Source organism: Mastigoproctus giganteus, chromosome 10 (genome assembly GCF_048544385.1).
Source record: "Mastigoproctus giganteus isolate SK-2022 chromosome 10, ASM4854438v1, whole genome shotgun sequence".
Classification (NCBI taxonomy): domain Eukaryota; kingdom Metazoa; phylum Arthropoda; class Arachnida; order Uropygi; family Thelyphonidae; genus Mastigoproctus; species Mastigoproctus giganteus.
Window position 1 is genome coordinate 20,861,153 of NC_143584.1, and position 24,455 is coordinate 20,885,607.

The 24,455-nt window shown below is 36.3% G+C and overlaps 1 protein-coding gene across 1 annotated transcript in view; it reads left to right on the forward strand.

Moving 5' to 3' along the window:
* Window positions 1–24,455, forward strand: part of l(3)72Dn (UTP4 small subunit processome component l(3)72Dn) — a 168,329-nt gene that overhangs the window by 13,420 nt on the left and 130,454 nt on the right. Inside the window, exons 3-4 of the mRNA XM_090382422.1 lie at window positions 1,405–1,473; window positions 14,141–14,225. Coding sequence (XP_090238548.1) covers window positions 1,405–1,473; window positions 14,141–14,225 — 154 coding nt within the window. The remainder of the gene's footprint in view (window positions 1–1,404; window positions 1,474–14,140; window positions 14,226–24,455) is intronic.

The window sequence follows — 24,455 nt, forward strand, 5'->3', positions numbered from 1 at the left end:
TCCAGACTAATTCCAGACACTATCTAGCTTGGTATAAGGCCTACTATTCTTGAACCATAGACCAATGGAAAGCTGAATGATGAGTCAAAGTACACGGTCTACCAGTCTGGAAGTGTGAGATGCCAGAAGAAAGCTATTTGCTACATTGTATAATCCTGAAAATGAAGTTTGGCAGAGGATGGTCTGAGACTGTTTTTCATGGTTTGGCCTGGGACCATTGGTTGTTTTGACAAAGCCACAAATGCTGAGGTCTGTCATCAGCAGGACAGTACTCCATGTCATACTGCTCACATTGTGACAAGACCAGTTTGAGGATATGAATATTGAAAAGTTGGACTGGGTAGCTAGAGCCCTGATCTCAATCTTGTAGAGAATTTTTGGGATGAATTCGGTTTTTGTGTGCGTATGAACGAGAGAAAGAAGAGAGACCGCCTAAAAAACTGAACTGAACTGGTCATTGCTTTGAAGGCTCAATGGTGGAAATTATCGGGTGACATTACAAGAAACTGGTGGAAAGTGTTCAATGGAGACCAGAGGCTGTCATAAAGGTTAAAGGTTTCAGCACAGGTTATTATTTTTCCTGTAAATAAATGTTATTTATGTACATACAGGTATAGCCAGATATTAATGGTAGGACAGTGTATAGTTGATATTGCTCTGGTGAAAATAGACGAAGTATTGCTGTCATTACTTCATATTAAGCAGTTTGTTAAAGCTTTGTATACTTAAAAGTGAAGCAATGCAGTTTGTATGCTTAGTGGTTCCAAAATTGTTTGAAGTGAAAGAGAATGGTGGTATATTCATTGAACCACAAGTTAAGAAGATACTATCATCTTAAGATTCTTTTCATTTTTTTCTTTGCTGTGCATTCATTTAAGTAATCAAGCCATTTAAACAAAGTAGTAATATCAGAGATGGTATGATGCAGCTGTGATTGGGTGATTACATCTAGTATTTGATTTGAGATGGTTCACAAAATTGAAATACATTTAAATGTTAATTTTTGACAAAATTGCCCTGGTTTATTTTCCTTTGTAACAGTTGTACTCAAATGATTAAGATAAAGAAATCATTTATAAATTAAGATAAAGAAAGAGAATATATCCCTAAAGGAATTTATTTTCTTTCTTTAAGTTTGACAAACTTAATGATAAGAGTATATTATTATTTAAAGCAGATTTGATTTTTTAATTTCTAAAAGAACTAAGGCTGCAATGGAAAACTGTCATTCATAATTTGCATATTCAAAATCACAAATAAACTGCAAGAAACAAAGAAAAGAGAACATTTAAAAAAATTGTTATACAGTGTTGTGATGTTTTTGTTCAAGAATATATTTATGCCTCTCATGTGTATATATATATATATATTTTTTATTTTTTATTTTTTTTTTTTTTCTCCCAGTATTGCTTACCCATAACTTCTGGTCCTGTCTGGTGCATGGCTGTAAATAAACAGTGCACAAATTTAGCAGTAAGTACTTTGAATGACTTTTTTTTTTTTTTTTATTAATAGCTAGCTATAATTATATATTATGAGTTTTTCAGACTTTTAATTGTTTTTTAATAAATTGAGGAACTGGTTTGTATATTGTTTCGCCAGTGTTATGATTAAAATGCTACGGTCTTTAATACTCGTGGCAGTTGAAATTGTGCCTGCAGCAAAATACATAAAGAGAAGATAGTTGATAATTTATTTCATAATTAACCCTGCAATGGCATGCCATGTTGTAACAATGTCTGTGGCAGAGAACCTGACAAGTGACAACTTTCTTTTTAATTTCTGGAAATTGTTTCTGGTTTTTTGAATCTGGCTTGGAGTATACCAGTATTTCATCATTCCCTAATGGATTTTAGCACTTAATTTTATGTAATTTTTTTTTTAAAAATTAAATATTTAAAAAATTCTGTGTTTTTACTTTTTATTTAAAAAAATTAATTCTGCTGAAATTAAAAAAAAAGGCCTAATATATAAAGATGAAACCATTAGCCCCTTCTATTTTATAGTTTGAAAAAAAAAAAAACTGTTACATACACAAAATTAAAATGTGCATACGAGTATATATTTCTGTTTATTATGTGTATAAATAGTTTTTAAAACTGTGTGTGTGTATGTTAATTAATTTATACAACATACACTGTGTTGGGATTACCTTGTCCATACTTTGTGAGAGTTATACTGCTTTCTCTTTTTGATTTCACTTAATTTATTATTAAATTTCTTCTCTTCCACAGTTATGGACATGTATAGAAACGCAGTCCTTGATGCATGATTAGGTGTAGTCCCTTGAAGAAATACCTGATCATGTATCAATATTTCCTTTGCTTACATCAGATTTAATTGCATATTTGCTCTACCCCTTTTGAATTATAGCCAAATTTACCCACCCTTATCTGCTGCCAGCTACCATTATTTTTATTAATTATTGTCTTGACTTAATTATTTTTACTTTACAGGTCACTCCTCTCTAATTGGCTTTACAATTCAGCCTATAATTTTACCTAATTCATCTCAACTTATAGGATATTCACATTCTTTTTCCCTTTTCACACCTACACTTTCTCATATTTCTGCTAGCCTGTTCCTTTTAGCTTTTGGCATTATGTGTAACTTACACTTCCATCTTCACACCTCAGTCTTATTTATTAAAACACACACACACACACACACACACATATATATATATATAGTAGACTCTTGATTTTCTGGGATAGATGGTAAAAAAATATTCCCAGATAATCGATTTCCCAGTTAATCCAAAAATACAGTAAGTCCCCGACATATGTAAGAGATACGTTCCAGGACTTCTTATGTAAGTCGAGTTTTACATAACTCGAGAATGACTAATAAAATATTGCTACTATATTCCTGATATGCCAAAATTACAAAAACCACATAATATCCTCAGAAGAATGAAGAAAAATAGTTACAGTGAAACTTCCCTTTAACAGACAGCCATGGGGAACGAAAATGTGTCCGTTAGAGAGAGAAGTGTCCGCTAACAAGAAGTCTGAGGGAGAAAAAAAAAAAAAGAAAGAAAGAAAAATCGTTAAACGTTTAATGTAAAATTAAATTAAAATATATAGAGATTTTGAACAAAATTTTTTAAATAATATACATACAATTGTGCTATGCATATTATGAATTTATCTTAAGGAAAATACATACAGTAATCACTTATTTTCTTCTGCACCTTCTTCCGGCTGATAATTTTGTTTTCAACATTTGTTTGGAGTGAAGAAACCATCAAAAGTCCTTCAGTATCTTCTTCAGCGGCGAAAAACATTTTTAAACGATTGATTTGTATGAGCGCTTCTATTTTCATTGGTGGTTCGTCGTTAATAGGTTCTTCGACAGAATGACCTCCTTCCATTTCTTCATCCTCATGAGGAACTTCTTGAAAAATATCGATGATAATGTCGTTGATATCTAGAGCACCATCTTCTGTAGTGAGGTTTGAGTCTATATCTTTGTAGCCAGGATCACTTGCAGCGGAAGTATCGTACATTATCAATAGATGTTGAAGTTCTTGTTCTTGGTGCTCCACATTGCTGTTCACAACTTCAATTTTTGCGTTTGAGAAGCCAGACTTTACAAAACAGTTCACGACAGTTTGTTTTCTAATTGCGTTTACTGAAGAGGAAATCCATTGAATCGCATCTAGGATGCTGATTTTCTTTGCAAGGTCACTCGCACATGTTAAATCGTTCATGTTTGCAATGAGATGTCTTAAAACACGTTTTCTGTAGTGAAGTTTAAAATTTTTTATTATCCCTTGATCCAAGGGCTGAAACTCTGCAGATGTGTTTGGTGGCAGAAAAATGATTTGAATGTTGGACAATTCAATGTGCTGGTGAGATGCAGCATTATCCATGAAAAGAATAATTTTTCTGTTTTGACGAATCATGTTTTGGTTAAAGTGACTTATCCATTCGCTCATGATATCTCGTGTCATCCACGCTTTTTTATTAGACTTCCAGTCAACATTCAAAAGATTCAACTTTATGCCCTTGAAACAACAAGGATTTTGTGGTTTTCTTATAACAAGAGGTTGTTCAAAGTCTCCCAGCATATTTGTACACAATAGTACAGTCAAGCGTTCCTTAGAAATTTTTCCGCCCTGGCACTTTTCGTTTTTAAGACTCATTGTTTTTTCAGGAAGAGCTTTAAAAAAACAACCCTGTTTCGTCACAGTTGTAAATATCCTTAGCTTCAAAATCACGACATAACTCTTCCAATTTGACGGTCCACTCTGTTACAACCCCAGTATCAACAGATCCACCTTAACCACTTACAGTTTTCCAAGAAATTTTATGCCGAGTTTTGAACTTGTCTAGCCATCCCACAGAAGCTTTGAACTCATTTACTCCCATAGATTTTGCAACCTCCAAAGCCTTTTCCCTAATAATAGGCCCATTAATGGGAATTTTTTTAGCACGTGCGCGACAAATTTGAAGCCCAACAATTTTCGGGAATGATTTTTGAACCTGATCATTTCCGTGTTGCCAAAATTGTTTGAGCAGTTCATTGTTTTTCTTTAGGATGTCGCTTACCAGCATCTTCCCAATTTTGAATTTTGCAGCGAGATTGCGAACACTATTTTTTTGCCGATCATACGCATTAATGAGTTCGACTTTATCTTTTAAAGTTAAATGTTTATGTGAAGACATTGTGCACTTTACACGACACTGAACAAAACTGAAACTGAAAAGACAAAAGGCCGACCATATTCCCCCCCCCCCTGCACACACCGAATTCATCAGAAGTTTTACACATGCCTTAAAATTCTTGAAAAAGGGTTTAGAACCGCGACGTAAACCTTGATAAAATTCAGAGAATTGGAAATAGAAAATAAACACATGATTGAGGCAATACGTGGAAGAAACGTTCCTAGAAAAAGGGCCGTGAGCTCGCCCGCTGTCCGTTATGAGGAGATCAAATTAAGTGCTAATCTAAACGAAACAGTGCAGATTGCCTGTCCGCGTCCGTTACAGAGAATGTCCGCTAGACAGAAGCTGCAAACACGTTAAAACCAATGGAGGTGAGTTGGGGAATTTGAAAATGTCCGTTGTAGAGAGATGTCCGTTAGGAGAAGTTTCACTGTATATGTTTTTAATTAGTTCAATTAAAAACTTTATCTGGGAACAGCGGTGAAGTAGCCTTTTCTTATGTGGAGTGGCACATAAGAAAATAAAAACCGCATGTTATTGAACTGTAAAAACTGATATGTATTTCGTCGCCTTGCTTATTATGTGTACAAACAGTTATTATTATAGTTGACCTTAATTGGTGCTGATCGCTTCACCGCTTCTTGTATTCTGTCTTTCTCCTTTATTATTGCATTCACCGTTGCCACCGACAAATTTCAATTCTGCACGATACTTGTTAATGTTTGGTTGTTTTCATACATCCTTATTATTTTAATTTTCTGATCTAACTGGATCGCTTTACTTTTCTTGATAGATTTACTAGTACTGCTGTCACTTATTCTCTTAGTCGGCACCATGATAATGGTCAAAATTAAATTTTCTTAAAAAACTTCACAGGGTTAAGGCGAAAACTCACTATTATCATCCCATGCAAACTCACATTTTATTAAAGCACATTTCCGGAGATCACTGCCATAAAACAATAAAAACAATTTGCACTTTCCAGGTTACTGGGCTTTTCTGTCAGTGCAATTAATTATAAACGGGTAGTAAACTCGATCTTATTCCATTTGTGATAATACTGATAGCTGGAATTCTGTGTATTCTGAAATGTGTGTCCCCTTCACTACAATCTTCAGTCATATAAAAAAATATAAATGATGTTACATAAGTTGGGGACTTACTGTATCGAAAAATATTTAGCAACCTATGTAAAAAAAGTATGGCGATAGGTAAAAAATGAAAAAAACTTACCACGCACTACTCGTGTGTCCAATACGATGCTTCCATTTATTTTTTATGATATCGATTTTAAATCTAATATCTTCCCTTTATTTTTTACGATGTCGCATATGGTTTGGTCACCAGCATTATAATGGTTCTTTAGAGATTTAACGGATGCACCATTTTCAGACTTTTGAACAATTTCAAAGTTTTTGTTTAATTGGAAGCATAGCTCTTGCGTTTGCCCATCATTTTCGCGACTTCTAAACAAAAAAAAAAAAAAAATTCCGATGTACCGGACATACATAACAAAACAAAATTTGTCCTTTTGCGGTGCGACAGAACACAATAATGGACGTGCTAAAACAAACTAAACATTTGGTCACTTTTTTTTTTTTTTTTTGTTTTGAGCAGTGGGTGTGAAGACAGTGGGGGTTGCAAGATAATAGGTGCACTCTAATCTCCCAGTGATGACTTATAACGCCGCTTCTTGTCGCTTATTTATTTACGACTTGCAAAACATCTGGTTACACCTATTCTATTTATTACTTGAATTTTATGATTTCTGGTTTTTTTTTTTATTTGGAATCTTGAAGTGTCCCGGATAATCCAATCCCGGTGACTCGAGAGTCTGCTGTATATATATATATATATATATATCCAATTTTTTAAATTTAATAAAATATAACATAGGCCAGTAGTATGGTAAAAACTGTAGAGCGAAAATTAACATAAAATTTATTTTATTTTATGTTAATTTTCGCTCTACAGTTCCTCCATATGAAGCTGAAATACATCCAATATTTTAAATTAAATAAAATAAAACATAAGCCAGTAGTATGGCAAAAACTGTAGATCGAAAATTAACATAAAAATAACCCAAATAAACAATCGAACGAAAAAAAAAAAAAAAAAAAGAATAGATATAAATAGTAGCCCAGAAACCCTTGTATAATTTTGATCTTTAAATCCAATTAACAAAAACTATACAAAATTTAGGATAATGCCAATTATTTATTAATTTAGCGGTACCCCCCCCCCCCCCGAGAGGTACCGATTCCGAAAGACGTGAAATATCACCAAAAGAGGGTTAAAGGAACTACCAAACGATAACAAAATAAATTAAAATAAAATAGACTGACCGTTATGCCCCATATCGACAGAGGACCACGAGGCCAATAATGGTCATGGAATCACTGCATTTCAATCGCCATACAAATCATCGCAAAGGCGAAAAGATCGAAGAACCAAACCACCCAATCCTCCTCCGATCGATCCGCCAATGCAGAGGATTTACATGGCGGTGGTCCTTATGCAGCAAGAAATCATATATAGAACAGACAGCACTCTAAATCAGAGCCACACCACTGACATAATGTAAGCTTAACCAGCTTATATAAAGGAAAGAAAGGAATAGATGGCGGCACAGGCGCTGCTTATTTAGCATATCAACCCACTACTACCATTAATTTATATTTGAATAATGGCTTAAAAGTTAAATATAAAATAACATAATAAATAAATATAAACCTATCATTAGAGGCTTTTTTTCTAGTAGGAAACTTTTTGTTAGACACGTTTATCATTTTTTAGCTTGTATTTTTAGATTTTCTTTTACTATTTTACGTTTTCTATATATTTGTGCTTTCCTATTCGCAACAATATTATCCAAGTCCTTGTTATTCTCTTTAATATTCTCCTTATTCTCCTCAATGTTCTCCATATTCTCTTCAACGTTCTCCATATTCTCTTCAACGTTCTCCATATTCTCTTCAACGTTCTCCATTATATTGTCATTTTCAATTTCAATACTCTTTATGCTAGTGTCTCCTGCAATCTCTCCAGAATCATAAATATTTGATTCCTTCTCTGTCATATGATCATTTTTAAATTGCTTCATTATGTTTTCTAGTTCTTCCTCTTCTTTTAAATTAACAACAACTTCTTTGGGAAGCCATGAGGTTTTGAGGCCAATTTTAATGTTTTGGTTATGGATACCATTGAAAGAATGAAAGAAAGTTTTACTGCAAATTTAACGAAAGTAATAGAAACAAAATAGACTGCATTTAATTCCTTGGTGATATGCTCTATTTTTCATTAATTGAACCAATCGTAATCCTTCACTCCAGTTGCATATTTCATTAGTTTCTAGCCACGTACTCAATATATTCTCTATGTCCTGGTTTGCACGCTCTGGCTGTGCCAAGGTTTACCATGTACGATTTTGAGTTCTTCCCAAGAAGAACATAATTCTTTGATAACTTTATTCGCGACTGTTATCGCTTTGAAGGATAGAAGGAGCTCCAAAAATAGTAAATATATCCAATTTATATATCCAATTATCCAACTTTTTCAGCACTTTTGCTTTTTAAGGGACGCAATTGTACAAATTTTGTTAGGTAGTCTTGATATACAAGAATAAATTTGTATCCCTTGTTTTTCTGACTTTGCATGTCAGTCAGGTCTACCTGACACCTACTATTCATTTCGTTAAACACCATTGGCTTAACCACTAAGCCTTTTTTAGGAACTTTACTTTTCTTCTGACAAGGCTCACCTAAGTTTAAATATACCATTATAGACTCGGCGGTTATATTTTTATACTTTTTTTGAATTTCGTTCATCATCCGATTTCTTCCCCCATGGCCAATAGCTATATGAATATTATGTATTGTATCAAAAATTTCCTCAGTGCAGACATAATATTTTATGCTTTGGTTATTTTCTTGAACTAAATCAATTATTACAATCACCTACTTTAATTATATCATAGCACTTGAGTCTTTGGTAATCTGCTAGAGTTTTCCCTGTGGTTTTCAATTATAGTGAAAAAATATCATTTATCAGCTGTATATATTTTTCTTTCGTTATAAAATCTTTGTTACTGCATTTTGTTTCTATTACTTTCGTTAAATTTGCAGTAAAACTTTCTTTCATTCTTTCAATGGTATCCATAACCGTTACACTTTGGCAAACTACAAAAATTTTCATTACATGTTCATTTCTAATTGTTTTTCCCAGAAAACTTACCTATGGACATAAACTAAATACATTTAACTTTATCTATAAGTATAACGTTGCATTAAACAGTAAGAATGCAGACTCAGTTGTCGTTCTAGTTCAGCTCAACAACGCTGCACTAACTAAATGCTGATGTGTTGTTGTATGTTGCATTAAACGGTAGAAATGTTGACACAGTGGTCGTTCTCGTTCAGCCCAACAGCACTGCACTAACTAAATGGCGGTATATTATAGGTTTTAGAAGCGGCTAGTCGGCTCGACAGTGTGCAGAAGCACTTCCCTTCATTTCATTCATATGATTTCTCTGTCCTATTTATCAAATACACCAGCGAGCGCTGGAGAATATGTAAAATGACCGGTATATTTAATAAATTGCTATATATTAATTAAATTCTCCAATATTATTAGCAATTATACATATTAACCAGTAATTATTCATAATCACCGGATTAATCAAATTTACCGTAACACACACACACACATGTATATATATATATATATAATTATTCTTTTGTATTATGATGGTTCAATTCGCATTTTATTTTTAATATTCTATTATAGAGTTTTATTTAATTTCTTTCTAGCTTTTTCTGTTGTCCCAGTAGCTGTTTTAGCAATGCATGGGTACAAACAGAGTACCTATTATTATTCTTTTGTATTATCATTCTATTGTGGTTTAATTCGTCTTTGTTCATCATTAATGTCATTGTTTTTCGCCATGATGGCTAATTAAACATTGTCCGTGCCGGTGTTTTTTACCTATAGATATTATAGTTAATACATTACTGGTCTTTAAGCTAGCCTATTCTCGGTAATTAAGATAACCGAGAATAGGCTAGCTTAAAGACCAGTAATGTATTAACTATAATATCTATAGGTAAAAAACACCGGCACGGACAATGTTTAATTAGCCATCATGGCGAAAAACAATGACATTAATGATGAACAAAGACGAATTAAACCACAATAGAATAATAATACAAAAGAATAATTATATATAATATATATAATATATATATATTAGTTTCTTATGCTCTTTCTAAGATGTTAAAGAAGTCTTATTTTTCTTTTTTTTTTTTTTTTTTTTTGAGCATTCACATTTTGATGATAAAATTTGTCTGTATATACAGAAAAATTTTATCATCTAAATTTCCATCTTAAATTTTGCCTGCATAACTCTGCTGAATAATGTTTTCCTTTTTTTAAATTAGTTCTAAAAGCTAATTTCTTCCATTGTCTCTTGCAGAATAAAATAATTTATAAATATTAACTGCAGCTCTTCTGTATTCATCTTTCTTGGTTTCTGTGATACCTACTATTCTGATATCACATCAGCCTAGTTTTGCTAGTTCCACTTTGCAATTTAATCTTCTGCCATCATATTACCCCTCTTGATGGTTATTCCAGTCACATATTCAGCACTATGTTTCCTATTTCTCTAAAGTATAGTTGGGGCCTTGTTGATACAGGCAGAATTCCAGCCAGTATGAAAATTTTGATTACTTTGTTTTGCCATTGTGGTGAAGTTTTAGCCTATAATTTTTCTAATTTGGTTGGCATGGTCCCACATTGGTTGCCAGTCCTTGTTTGTTTAGTAGCCATTACATTGCTAACTATTAACAGGTGATACCCTGAGAACCATGGTAATAATGATACAGTACATATTTAATATCCACTAAGATAATGTATGAATATACAGGGTGTTTCAGTTAAACGTTTCAGAACTTCTAAGAGGGGTAGGGTACATCCTGACAACTCGAAATCATATAGCAATGTGGGGTCGGAAATGCTTTCCTGAAGCGGTGTTGTACACAAAAGCACCATGAAGAAAAGAGACCATAAGTGAGAAATCGCTTTAATAATACATGAAAAGAAGCAAAAGGTACATGGATTAAAGTAAGTGTTCGAAGTTTCTTCCACGGGCTACAATGGACGCCTCACATCTCCGACGCATGGACATCCGAACATTCTGGAATACTCCAGGCGAATTTCGAATTTCTTCGGCAGCTACTGCGATTCTTGCAACCAGCTCCTCAGCATTGTCAACAGGGGTGTCATAAACTAGCAATTTCATATGACCCCAGAAATAAAAATCAAGACATGATAGGTCGGGTGACCGAGCAGGCCAACGCACGGGACCGCCACGTCCGATCCACTGTTGACCAAATGTGACATCCAGGTAGTTACGAACATCTCCGCTATAATGGGCAGGGGCTCCATCGTGTTGGAACCACATTGTCTGTTGCGTCGATGCAGAAATCTGTTCATCTCTCAAAAGTTGTGGCAATACTTGCTGCAGAAAGATCAAGTAGATAGGTCCGGTTAGACGACACGGTAACAGGTAAGGTCCGATGAGGTGATCTCCCATAATACCGGCCCATACATTGACCGAAAATCAAATCTGTGCTGCACGACGTCGTATTGCATGCGGGTTCTCGACCGCCCAGATATGGTCGTTATGCGTGTTAAAAATTCCTTCCCTTGTGAAGGATGCCTCATCGGAAAACAGCACTTCAGCAGGAAAAAGGGGATTTGTAGCACATTTTCCAAGGTACCACTGTGCGAAAGCAATACGAGGTGCATAATCCTCCGGTTGCTGTGTCTGGACACGCACGTGAAACGGATGCATGTCTTGTTCTCGGAGAATCCTCCAGACGCTGCAATGGGAAACCCCGACTGCGTTTGCTAGACTTCGTGTACTTGTTCTTGGATTCCCCTGTACATGCTGCAGCACATTCTGTTCGACGGCTGGAGTCCGTGCTGTTCTTACCCTGTCCCTGTCAGCTCTTTCAAATGAACCTCTCTCAGCTAACCTCTGGTGCAGTCTTGCAAAGAAATTATGACTGGGAATACGCCTCGTCAGATATCGTTCCGCGTACAAACGCTGTGCGGCTGGCCCACTACAATTTGCAGCCCCGTACGCCAAATGCATATCGGCTAACTCTGCGTTCGTGTAATCATCCATCCTACTAACTTGGCGTTCTTGTGCGAAATTAAGATTCCCTGCACTAAAGCTCGGAATGTTCAATTCTGCCCATTGGTATATGATTTCGAGTTGTCAGGATGTACCCTACCCCTCTTAGAAGTTCTGAAACGTTTAACTGAAACACCCTGTATATAAAGAGTGTACATATATATATTAAGACATTTTTATGCTAAGCAGACTGAAAAAATCCACATACAGTTTAACATGTTTGCTGCCACTTATATTTATGAGGGTCCTTTATTTGTGCCTTGGAGCACTACTGTGGGGTACTTATCTGGGGCTCTGGAACAAGTAGGCACTGATTTTTAGTAAATGGATTTTATCTGTGAAGAATCATCACTCCGAGTAATGCGAGCATCTGTTGTTTGTAGCATTCTAACGTCAACAGATGCATTTAAACGAGATCCAGACTCTGCATCACTTGAATAAAATTCTAATACAGTTTCAGATGACATATTATAAAGAGCTGATTCAATGTCATCAGCTTCAACTTACTGTCCATCCCTGTTCCTTTTTAATCCTGATGTCCCAGGCTGTGGATCCATTATAATAACCCTTTAGGGTAAAATTTTTTATGGAAAACACTTTTTACACAAAATTTTATCAGTAGACACACGCTAAAGATGTTTTGTTTTTGACAAACTAAAAAATTAAAATTCAGCAAGCATATTAAAAAAAACAAAAGTTACCTTTTTTCTTATGGAAAATACTGAACTAGATAAAATAACCAATATTTACAGCTTTGCAGTGTTTATATCGATCTCTAGACAGTGCGATTGTTGCTAAGCAAAATCCCAGCCATAATGCAATAGCTCATGGTTCAGTGTGCTGATATATATTACTCAGTTGTTCATTTTATGTGCTTTTCTTTTTACAGTGCCTTTATTAACTGCAATTTATTGACTGCAATTGAATGGATGCATATTTGCATTGAGGCACAAAAATTGCAGTTTGCTTTAATGCAAGTTTGCATTCAGGCAGCGAATGTGTTGACCTGTTTTTCTTTATCCAATCTATATGGTGTAAAAGTGTTTACATATATATGTGTATGTACACATGCACACATATATGTATATATTTTTTTATCTTAACCACTGTAATAATTATTATTTAATTTTTTTTTTCAGATAACCGTGTAAGGTTAGAATGGCCTGATAGCTATATTATGTATATCGTATGTATGTAATTTTGAATGCAGCTCTAAAGGTGATGATTGTTGAATATAACAGTACCTGTTCAGCTGTCAGATTTATTTAAATTCCAGCAAACATCAATAAAATATGTAACACAATACTTGCGGATCATTGAATTGTACTCAGAACGATATCTGAGATGCTCAGCATTCATATGAATTTTATTTTGTGTTTCAATATTAATATTTCGATAATAATTTAAATACGAGAAACTACAAAATGAGCCTCCAAATGTTCGAATGCTGATCAGAAATGCTCCAGAATTGAATTTCCAAGCTGTTTAGTTAATTTTGAATGAGATGCAGTAAAGTTCCTGAATAAAATTGTAACCCATGATTGAAACTGTTACTGAAATGAAAAAACTTTCTGTGGCAGTCACTCCCAAATTTGCTGATCTGCAGGGTGTGGCATTCAGAACCACAACAACACAGAGTTCAAGACCCAAAGACCTGGAAAGTTTTTAGCTTAATTTTTCTAGGATACTACAGGGGTAATCAAGATAAATTAGCTGGAAATTGGTAAATATTACTGCAGATTATTATGACTCTTTATTAGTTAGTTTGAAGGGAGAAAAGAACGGGAAACCTAGAAAAGGTGTACCTTCCTCCTCAACCAAGTGCTGAGTCACAAGGCTTATGCAATGATGGAAAAATTAAATGATGGAATAGTTGATTGAGCTTCTTGCTTGTTCATCAGCTTTAGCTTCTCCAGACCTCCACAACTGAAAAAAATGTTTGAAAGAAGCTAATTTCTGATAATGATGTTATTATAGTGATAGAGACCTGGATTTCAGGACAAGATTCGGATAATTTTTTTGACTAACCAAAAAGGTTTGAGGAAAGATGTAATAAGTTCATTAATTTCTAAGAAAAGTATTTTGAATAAATGTACTCTTTAAGTTGTCCATCTTGTTCCTTTATACACCTTGTACATGACTTTAAAACTCATTGATACACCTTGTACATGCAAAGTATTTTAAAACATGCTGTTTTTGTGAATTTGCTTATTTTCTGAAGACATTCCTGTTTTCTTATTATTTATTTATTTTTTCTGTATATATTTTCTAGGTAGGTACAGAAAATGGGCATATTGTTCTTCTTTCTGTTTGCCAAGACGGATTGCAGTTTGAGAAGACGCTTGACAGGCAAGAAGGTAAAAATTGCTTATTTGGTTGAGTTCTCTGAATTAATGTTAAGTAAAAAAAGACAATTTTCAAAGGAGGTAAAATACATTTAAATGGCTACTGAGTTTTATAGGAATTTCAGTGATTTACTTTGTTAAATTCTGATGTAATCTTGCTAACCAAGTAAATGTTTTGGGCACAAATAAACCATGGCATGCATTAAGATGTAAACTGAATTTTTAAAATGTTTTTTACTATAACATCTTGCATGTTTCTATTAAAAAATTAACTACAGTCAAACCTCCTAAATCCGTCACCACCCATTTTTCTGCTATGCTTAGGGCAACGTTCCGCAGACTTTGCTGAAGCTGTATATACATATAAATATTAGAAGATGAAATACACAAGACATAATTTCTTATGGGTTTAGGTAATTAACTATATAATATCGGTGTAGATACACCATAGTTTACCCATAAATTTGAACTACAAATGTAGTGTAAAAGGCATTGTTTTAATTGTATCTCATATTGTGGTTGCCTTCACAATGAGATAGCTGGTATTGCACTACTTTAAATAAATAACGCTTCTCTAGTAGAGAAGATTGCTGTTTATTTTTAGTGGATACCGCCACCCAGACGATCGTTTCAAAGCTATTTGGCTTCATCATCAGTGAGTGGGCAGGTACCCTGGTAATGCAACATGCCATCACAGTTGCGAAGTTATTTCCACAAGATGGTGTATCTACACCTATATTATATAGTTAATTACCTAAACCCATAAGAAATTATGCCTTGTGCATTTCATCTTCTAATACATTACTATTTATACACCATTTGACATCTCTCATATTGTGGAAATAACTTGGCAACTGTGATGGCATGTTGTATTACCAGGGTACCTGCCCACTCACTGATGATGAAGCCAAATAGCTTTGAAATGATCGTCTGGGTGGTGGTATACACTGAAAATAAATAACAGCAGTCTTCTCTACTAGAGAAGCATTATTTATTTGAAGTAGTGCAATACCAACTATCTTGTTGTGAAGGCAACCATAATATGAGATACAATTAAAATGCCTTTTACACTACATACGTAGTTCAAATTGATGGGTAAACTATGGTGTATCTACACCGATATTATATAATTAAATACCTATAAATAATACTATACGTATTATGATTAGAAATTGACAACTGAGAACTTTTACCTATTTTAAGAAATTAACTGTACATTATTTACTCCCAGTTGTAGATTTTATAAATGTTTGTAATGCTACTCTTTGTTATGGTTCACAATACACCATTTTTACTGAAACAATGTTGTACGTGTGGAACAGTAAATTATTTTTCACGTGAACATCCAACACTTGCTTTCTAAAGTTGCCGCCTCCGTAGCCAAGTGGGCAGGAGCAGCAGTGCGTAGCACACGCTTCTTGATTAGACCGGGGTTCGAGCCCATGATCACCAAATACGGAGGATGCAGAAAGGTCAGGGAATGACCGCCGCATATCCCCGGATCAATATGGCCTTAGTTGCTAATGCTCCTAAAAACCAAATAAACAAACAACAACAACTTTATAAAGTTATTTGTGTGTTTGCCCTTCCAATGTTTCTTATTTTGTTGCTGCATGGACTGAAATAAGATGCCGCTTGTTAAAGTTAGATACGTAAGTGCTGTTCCTTAAAAGTGTAAGGATTAACAAAACATCTCCCCCCCAATCTTTTATTATTTTATTGGCTTGTTTTGATATTTGTCCCTGTTTGTCCATGCTACTTCAACTTTATTACTTTGACCAACCCTTTGTTATAAGACTATATTTTAAAGCGACAGATGGGCCCTTCCTCATTTCGAAGAGTATTGGTCCTGTGTCTATTACTTTCAGTTTCCTCACAGTTGTGCTCTGAAACAGTCAGAAAACTGTGATCGCAAGCCATAACATTATTGATTTTCTTTTTTTAACAATGGACAAGTTCCTTGTAAGGAGTATTCCGTCCACGAGTGCAAGTACTGAAAGTGTCGTGCCTGAAAAAAAAAAAAAAAAATTAGGGTCCAGACAGTATAGTGTTAATTATTTGTCTTTTAGTTTTTTCTGGTGTGGTGATAAAACATGCCCAATCCCCAAGTGTCTCATGTGTGGAGAAAAACTCAGCAATGCTACTATGGTTCCCAGTAAATTGAGATGGTATTTCAACAACAAAACATTCTTCTCTAGCACTCAAAGATATCAATTATTTTCGATGGTGGTTGTAACAAAACAAAAAACAGTCAGTGTTCATGACTTCGTTGGTACTTGCAGCAGAAATTCAAGGATTATTTTGGAGAGAGCGTTAAAGATTTCGATTGGGTTCGTGATCCATTTGTTGAGAATGAAAACTCTCTTCTGATGAATGCACAAGAGGAACTAACAGATCTGAAGGTGGAGAGAACATTGCAATTAAAGCATTGTGAAGTACAGTTGGACACATTTTGGTTGTCAATAAGGAAAGAGTACTTGGCTAGCTCAGAGATGGCAATTAGCATTAGCATGGACACATGATGCAAGAATGCAAGCTTATATAGCATCAGCCAAAAAAACACACACACACACACACCCTTCTCATTTCACCCATCCACTCGCTCCAAACATTTGTCTAATTCTGCCTTGAATCTGTTTAAGCTATCAACTTCCAAAACGACAGATGGAAGTTTGTTCTAACATTCAGCAACCCACTGGCTAAAGGCAAACTTCCACACGTCTATCCTACAATTGTCTTTCCTCAATTCGAATTTATGCCCTCTCAGGCGATTATTCTGAGCAAGAGGAAGAATTCCATCAGCATTGAGCATGCTAAAACCATTCAATGCTTTACAACATAATCAGATCACCTCGCAGGAGCTTAGTCTCCAGACACTAATTTGCAAAATTTAAGCCTTTCTTCGTACTACACCTTTGTTCCATTCACTAATCTTGTTGCCCTTCTTTGTACTCGTTCCAACAGCTCTACATGCTTAAAATGAGGCCTCCAGACCTGTATACAGTACTCAAGGTGTGGCCTTACCATTGCCTTATACAAGGGGATAATCACCTCCTTGTCCCTGCTAGAAAAATTCCTGTATATCATTGACAAGACACCACGAGCTACTCTTGCAGACCGTCTGCACTGCTCAGAAAACTTCATATCTGCCTACACAATTACCCCCAGGTCCTTTTCACTCTCTACCACTGTCAGTGTAGTACCACACAGTTGATACGTTACTCTGGAGTTACTGTTTCCCATATGCAGTACTTTACATTTGTAAATGTTAAACTTCAGTTGCGACCTCTCAGCCCATCTGCTCAACTTTTGTAGATCCTGTTGCACCAGCGTACTGTCATTAGTGTCATTAACGACCCTGCCGATCTTCGTATCGTCTGCAAACTTGGACATTAAACCTGATATACCATCATCCGTATCATTAATGAATACAGAAAACAAAAATGGACCCAACATTGGGGACTCCACTAATAACATTAGTCCATGAAGAGCAGTGTCCATTGATTACCACCCTCTGGCTTCTCCCACTCAACCATCCCTTTATCCACAGCAGCAATTTGTCTCCAGTGCCACACTGCTCCAATTTGTGCAGCAGTCTTCCATGTGCAACAGTATCTAAAGCCTTTCTAAGATCCAAATTTATGATATCAAAATTATTCTTTGCATCCAGTTCCTTTGGTACTACACCATAGTATCCAATCAAATTGGTCAGACAAGACTTCCCCTTAACAAATCCATGCTGTGTCCAAGCTATAACTGAAGTCCTGTCTAGATGAACCTGCAATGCTTCTTTAACCAGTGGGGCGCCTCCGTAGCCAGGTGGGAAGGAGCAGCAGCAGTGCGTAGCACACGCTTCTTGATTAGACCGGGGTTCGAGCCCGTCACCACCAAATACGGAGGATGCGGAAAGGTTAAGAAATGACCACCGCATATCCTGGAGCAATATGGCCTTAGTTGCTAATGCTCCTAAAAACCAAACAACAACAACAGCTTCTTTAACCAGTGCCTCCATTAATTTCCCTGGAACAGAAGTTAAACTAACATGTCTGTAATTACCTGTGTTATTACCATTTTCAACTACATATTTGCGTGAACTGGGCTTTTTTTAACATTGACTGAAATTAAAACATCAAAGAGGTAGAGACTCAGATCCATTGATGAAGAAATGGATCTTGCATTGTCAACGATTCTGCAATGAATCAACCATCTGTTCAGCAAAGCATTCACTAGTATCACATTGAAGGTATGCATAATTATTTGGTTTAATACTAATAGAATTTTTTTTTTTTTTTTTTTTGGCTTTGCTTTGCTTTTGTTTAGTGATTTAGGAGTCATAAAATGTTAATATTTTTATTTTTTAAATTTTTTTTACGAAAAACCCCAAACACGAGAGGTATTAAAACTGATAGTACTGCGTACTATGCATGGATTGGAGGTTGAGAAAATAAAAGAAGATATTTGTTGACATTAGACTTGAACTTCTGTAGACTGTAATTTTCAGGAAATACATATGAAGGAAGGTTGTTCCAGAAAACGTTAGTTGAATGAATAAACGAGGAAGACGAAAAATCGATTGGAGGTTGAGAAAATTCCTGTGAGTTTAAAGTTGAACAGTAAATGGATGTTGGCGGCACGTGTTCGGACTGTTTTGAAAGAGAGAGAGAGCAGGAATTATAGAAGCCAGTTCAGAACAGTGCCCATGGAAGTATCTGTAGAAAGGAATGCAGCAGAAACTGAACGTCTGAGATAGAGAGTGGAGAGACTGTTAGAGATGAGTCATTAATTAACATAACTGCCCTCATCTGAATGGCATCTAGAAATTTTAGAGAGGTTTTGGGGGTACTGTCCCAGATGTGGGAACAATATTAGATTTTAGAGTGGATTTTCGATTTGTACAGAGTGAACAGCTGTTTGGAAGAAAAGTAACGCGGAGAGCGAAAGAGAAAACCAAGTTTTTTTAGAAGGAGCGGAAGCAATATTTGTAATGTGCTTGTGCCAAGAGAGATTAGAAGTCAGGGTAATCCCCAAAAGAGATATATCATCTTGCCTAGAAATTGGAGTGTCACCAAAGATAAGCATAGGAGCTGAAGAATCCTTTTTGTGAGATATAATTCAGGACTGAGTTTTAGAAAAGTTGAAATCAACTAAGTTGCCTTTGCCCCACTGGAGAATTACCTGGAGATCGGCATTTAAGGAATTGGTAGCAGATATTCGAGAAGTTGAAGCTGATTGAGCAGGGAGAGATTTCTCAAACTGGAAAGTGGAATGCAATGTGCTGTCATCAGCAAAACTATGGATAGGATTTCTGGTCAATGAAAGAAGGTCATTAATATACAAGAGGAAAAGAACTGAACCTTGGGGGACACCAGCATTAGTGGAGAAGTTAGAAGACAGATAGCAATTTACCACCACACTCAGTGGGCGGTCAGAAAAAACTAGATAACCAATTACAAAAAACAGTTCGTAAACCATAAGGTGGAAGCTTGTTTAGAAGACCTTTATGCTAAATGCAATCGATAGCCTTTGAGATGTCAAGATCAACTGCTTGTGTTTCATTGAATTTGTCCATAAATGGGTAACATAAGCCAGAATATCACCAGTGGATCTACACGGACGGAATCCATACTAGTGATCGTTTATCAGACGGAAGATTTCCAGGTAGTTTAAGAGTTGGCGGTTAATTGATTTCTCCATTACTTTAGAAAGACTGGAAGTAATTGCAATGGTACAATAATTGGATGGGGTGGATTTGCCACCAGTTTTTAGAACTGGCTGGATATGAGCAAATTTCCAAGCAGAAGGAAAAACACCTTTGGAATAAGAAAGTGAAAAAAGGCGGCAAAGACGTGGAGTAAGTTCAGGAGCACAGGTTTCGAGAACAAGTGGAAAATTAGCATCAGTACCTGGAGCTTTCTTCGCATCAAGATTCATCAAAATTCTTCTGACAATCTTTTCTCGGAAGACCACAGGAGGTATCGAATTTAGTGTGCTGAGAATGGTGGGAGGTTTTTTACCAAGATCATTAATACATGAGTTGGAGGAAAAATGGGATGCGGCCAATAGCTTTGGCAAGAGACCAGAATGCTCAGCTACCATTAGGGCAAAAAGCAAGTTTTCTACTCTTAGCTTGTTAAAAATTTAGTTTCGACTGATTAATAATTGCTTTACAATTGTTGCGAGCTTTGGTGTAGGCAGAAAATGAAACTGAAGAATTGGAAACAAGCCAATTACGATATGCAACATTCTTCTCTTGAACAGCCTTAGCACATTTATTGGAAAACCAAGGTTTAGATATAGGACGAGATTTTAAGGTGGAGTGTGGAATAAAGGATTCCATTCCTACAAGAATAATTTCACTGACACAATTTTAGAAACGTTGACATCAGAAGTTTTGAAACAGTAATCCTACCAAGGAAAAGAAGAAAAAAAAATCTCACAGGTAATCCCATTTTGCATTCTTGTAATGCCAAAAACATGAGGTTGGGAATAGCCATGAGATAAAGGCTCCATTAGAGAAGAGACAATCACCAGTTTGTGATCTGAGGTGCCTAAGTGATCACTCACTTCAACTGTGTACTTAGAAGGGTTGTTTGTGAGAAAAAGATCAAGTATGTTGGCTGTGGTTAGGATTGTCCGATATTCTGGTAGGTAAATGAACAATCTGTGCAAGGTAATTAGTAATTGCAAAAGCCTCAGCATCTCGACCAGCTGGGTCGGTGAGACTAGAAAACGGAAGCCAGCTGGAGTTGTGAACATTAAAATCACCAAGGAAAATTACCTCACTGTTAGGAAAGTTGGACTGGAGAAAGTCAAGTTGGAAAGAGAGGAAGTCAAAGAGCTCCAAGTGATTAGTGGAGTTGGGAGAACGGTAGAGACAACACATGAATTTGACAGAATGAGGTAGAGAGATTTTAAGCCAGAGGAGATTCCAAATTACCAAGTCTCTGACAAGGAATATCAGAACAGACATGTGCACAAGTACCACCTTTGAGGCAAAAGGAATCATACAGTGAATAATTTGGGCAACTGAGATGAGCAGCAGTTGAATCAACCAATAACTGCGATTCTGTCATCAAAAGTACATGGGGTTTGGCAGACTGTAAGTGGAAATGGACATCATTGAGATTAGAACAGAGACCACGTATATTTGGGAAATGAACTAGGAAGTGTTTAGGAGGTTTAGATCTTTTTGCATATAAGTTTGCTCTATTAGTTTGACAATTCATGGTGTTTTTAATAGTAAGAAAAGGTGGGGGGAGGGGACACGCTGTATGAAGTAAGGAAATTTTTGGATATGGTGTACACATGGTAAGAATATACCCAGATCCTTGACATAACGTGGCCTCGACAACGCCCCCCCACCTGCATATACACTACTCGGACTCCCTCCAATCACTATCTGGCAGAGTAGAGGTAGCAAGATTATACACTAGCTGATCCGGTGTACTAACTAGCGGCCAGCCTGTGAACACCATTTTAGAGCTGTACCCTCGAAATGTAAGGAAGATTGGATCTCGCCATGATGTTCATCATAAATTCAAAAGTCATCAGTCATACTGCATGATGGAAGAGGTAGGGAAGGGTTGAACGGAACTTAGCTCTGGAGACTAAACACGGGTTCCACCACTTCAAGCCTCCAATAAGCAAAGTGGTGGTATTGCACAGGTTGATGAGAGTCATCTGCCACCTAGTATTGCCTGATAACATATAGGGATGTCATTGATCCATGTGGTATGGGCATCACACATCAACCCCTGCTTATGTTGGTTCACACCTGGTTTGTCACCCACACTGTGCTTGCTCATGGGGGTTATATCCAGGATTACTAATGGTCAGGTTTTCAATATATGCAGGAGCCAATTTCTGTTAGATTGTTGGAACAATAATAATTGATTCTATTGTGATTTATAGCATATTTATATTAACATTGCTGTAAACTATGCTTTTTGGGGATTAACATTTTGATGGGCTATGTTGTGTCATGGATAACTTAAGGCAGTGGTTTTCAACCGGGGTGCCACATAATTTGGGACTTAAGTTTTTTTTTTAATTTATATATAAATTTTAAAATGGTGTACTGTATCTTTTTAATTTTGTGGTGATATATAATTGATGTTTATTTAGTACCTCTATATGAAGAGTAAAATTATTATTCAGAATACCGGACAATCCTAATCATACAGCCAATACGCTTGATCTTTTTCTCACAAACAACCCTTCTAAGTACACGGTCGAAGTAAGAGGTCCTTTAAGCACTTCAGATCACAGCTTGGTGATTGTCTCTTCTCCAATGGAACCTTTACTTTATCTCATGGCTATTCCTAACCTCGTGTTGTTTGGCATTACAAGAATGCAAAATGGGATGACCTGCGAGACTTCTTTTCTTCTTTTCATTGGTTGGATTACTGTTTCAAAACTTCTGATGTCAACGTTTGCTCAGATCGTGTCAGTGAAATTATTCTTGCAGGAATGGAGTCCTTTATGCCACACTCCACTTTAAAATCTCGTCCTTTATCTAAACCTTGGTTTTCCAATAAATGTGCTAAGGCTGTTCAAGAGAAGAATGTTGCATATCGTAATTGGCTTGTTTCTAATTCTTCAGTTTCATTTTCTGCCTACACCAAAGCTCGCAACAATTGTAAAGCAGTTATTAATCAGTCCAAACTAGAGTTTGAACAGGCTAAGAGTATAAAACTTGTTTCTTGCCCTAATGGTAGCCGAGCATTCTGGTCTTTTTGCTAAAGCTATTGGCCGCAACTTTTGCCCATCTCTGCTCCCACCTCTGTCTGGTTCTCTGTCTGAACCACTGATGGTTCTGTTGTCACTTCAGCCAAGGAGAAAGCTGACCTGCTAGCATCCCATTTTCCTTCCAATTCATGTATTAATGATCTTGGTAAAACACCTCCCACCATTCCCAACACGCTCCATTCAATGCCTCCTGTGGTCTTCCGTCAAAAGGATGTCAGAAGGATTTTGACGAATCTTGATGCTAAGAAAGCTCCAGGTCCTGATGGTATTTCTCCACTTGTTCTCAAAACCTGTGCTCCTGAACTTACTCCTATTCTTTCCCGCCTTTTTTCACTTTCTTATTCCAAAGGTGTTTTTCCTTCTGTTTGGAAATTTGCTCATATCCAGCCAGTTCCTAAAAAAGGGTGACCAATCCCTCCCATCCAATTATCGTCCCATTGCAATTACTTCCACTCTTTCTAAAGTAATTGAGAAATCAATTAACCGCCAACTCTTAAACTACCTAGAAACCTTCCATCTGATCAACGATCGCCAGTATGGATTCCGTCAGTGTTGATCCACTGATGATATTCTGGCTTATGTTACCCATTTATGGACTAAGTCAATGGAAAGGTTCGGTGAAACACAAGTAGCCTCTTGACATCTCAAAGGCTTTTGATCGTGTTTGGCATAAAGGTCTTCTAAACATGCTTCCATCTTATGGTTTGCCAACTGTTTTTAGTAATTGGTTATCCAGTTTTCTCTCTGATCGCTCACTGAGGGTGATGGTAGATGGCTCTCTGTCTTCTAACTTCTCCACTAATGCTGGTGTCCCCCCAAGGTTCAGTTCTTTCCCCCACTCTTTTCCTTTTATATATTAATGACCTTCTTCCATTGACTGGAAATCCTATCCATAGTTTTGCCGATGATAGCACCTTGCATTCCACTTTCCATTTTGAGAAACCTTGTCCTGCTCAATCAGTTTCAACTTCTCGAAAATCTGCTACCAATTCCTTAAATGCCGATCTTCAGGTAATTCTCCAGCGGGGCAAAGACAACTTAGTTGATTTCAACCCTTCTAAAACTCAGTCTTGTCTTATATCTCGCAAAAAGGATTCTTCTGCTCCTATGCTTATCTTTAGTGACACTCCGATTTCTAGGCAAAATGATATATCTCTTTTGGGGATTACCCTGACTTCTAATCTCTCTTGGCACAAGCACATTACAAATATTGCTTCCTCTGCATCTAAAAAACTTGGTTTTCTCTTTCGCTCTTGGCGTTACTTTTCTTCCAAACAGCTGCTCACTCTGTATAAATCGCAAATCCGCCCTGCCATGGAATATTGTTCCCACATCTGGGGTTGTGCCCCCAAAACCTCTCTCAGGCTTCTTGATTCCATTCAGAAGAGGGCAGTTAGGTTAATTAATGATTCATCTCTAACAGAGTCTCTCCACTCGCTTTCTCATAGACTTACTGTTTCTGCTGCATGCCTCTTCTACAGATACTTCCATGGG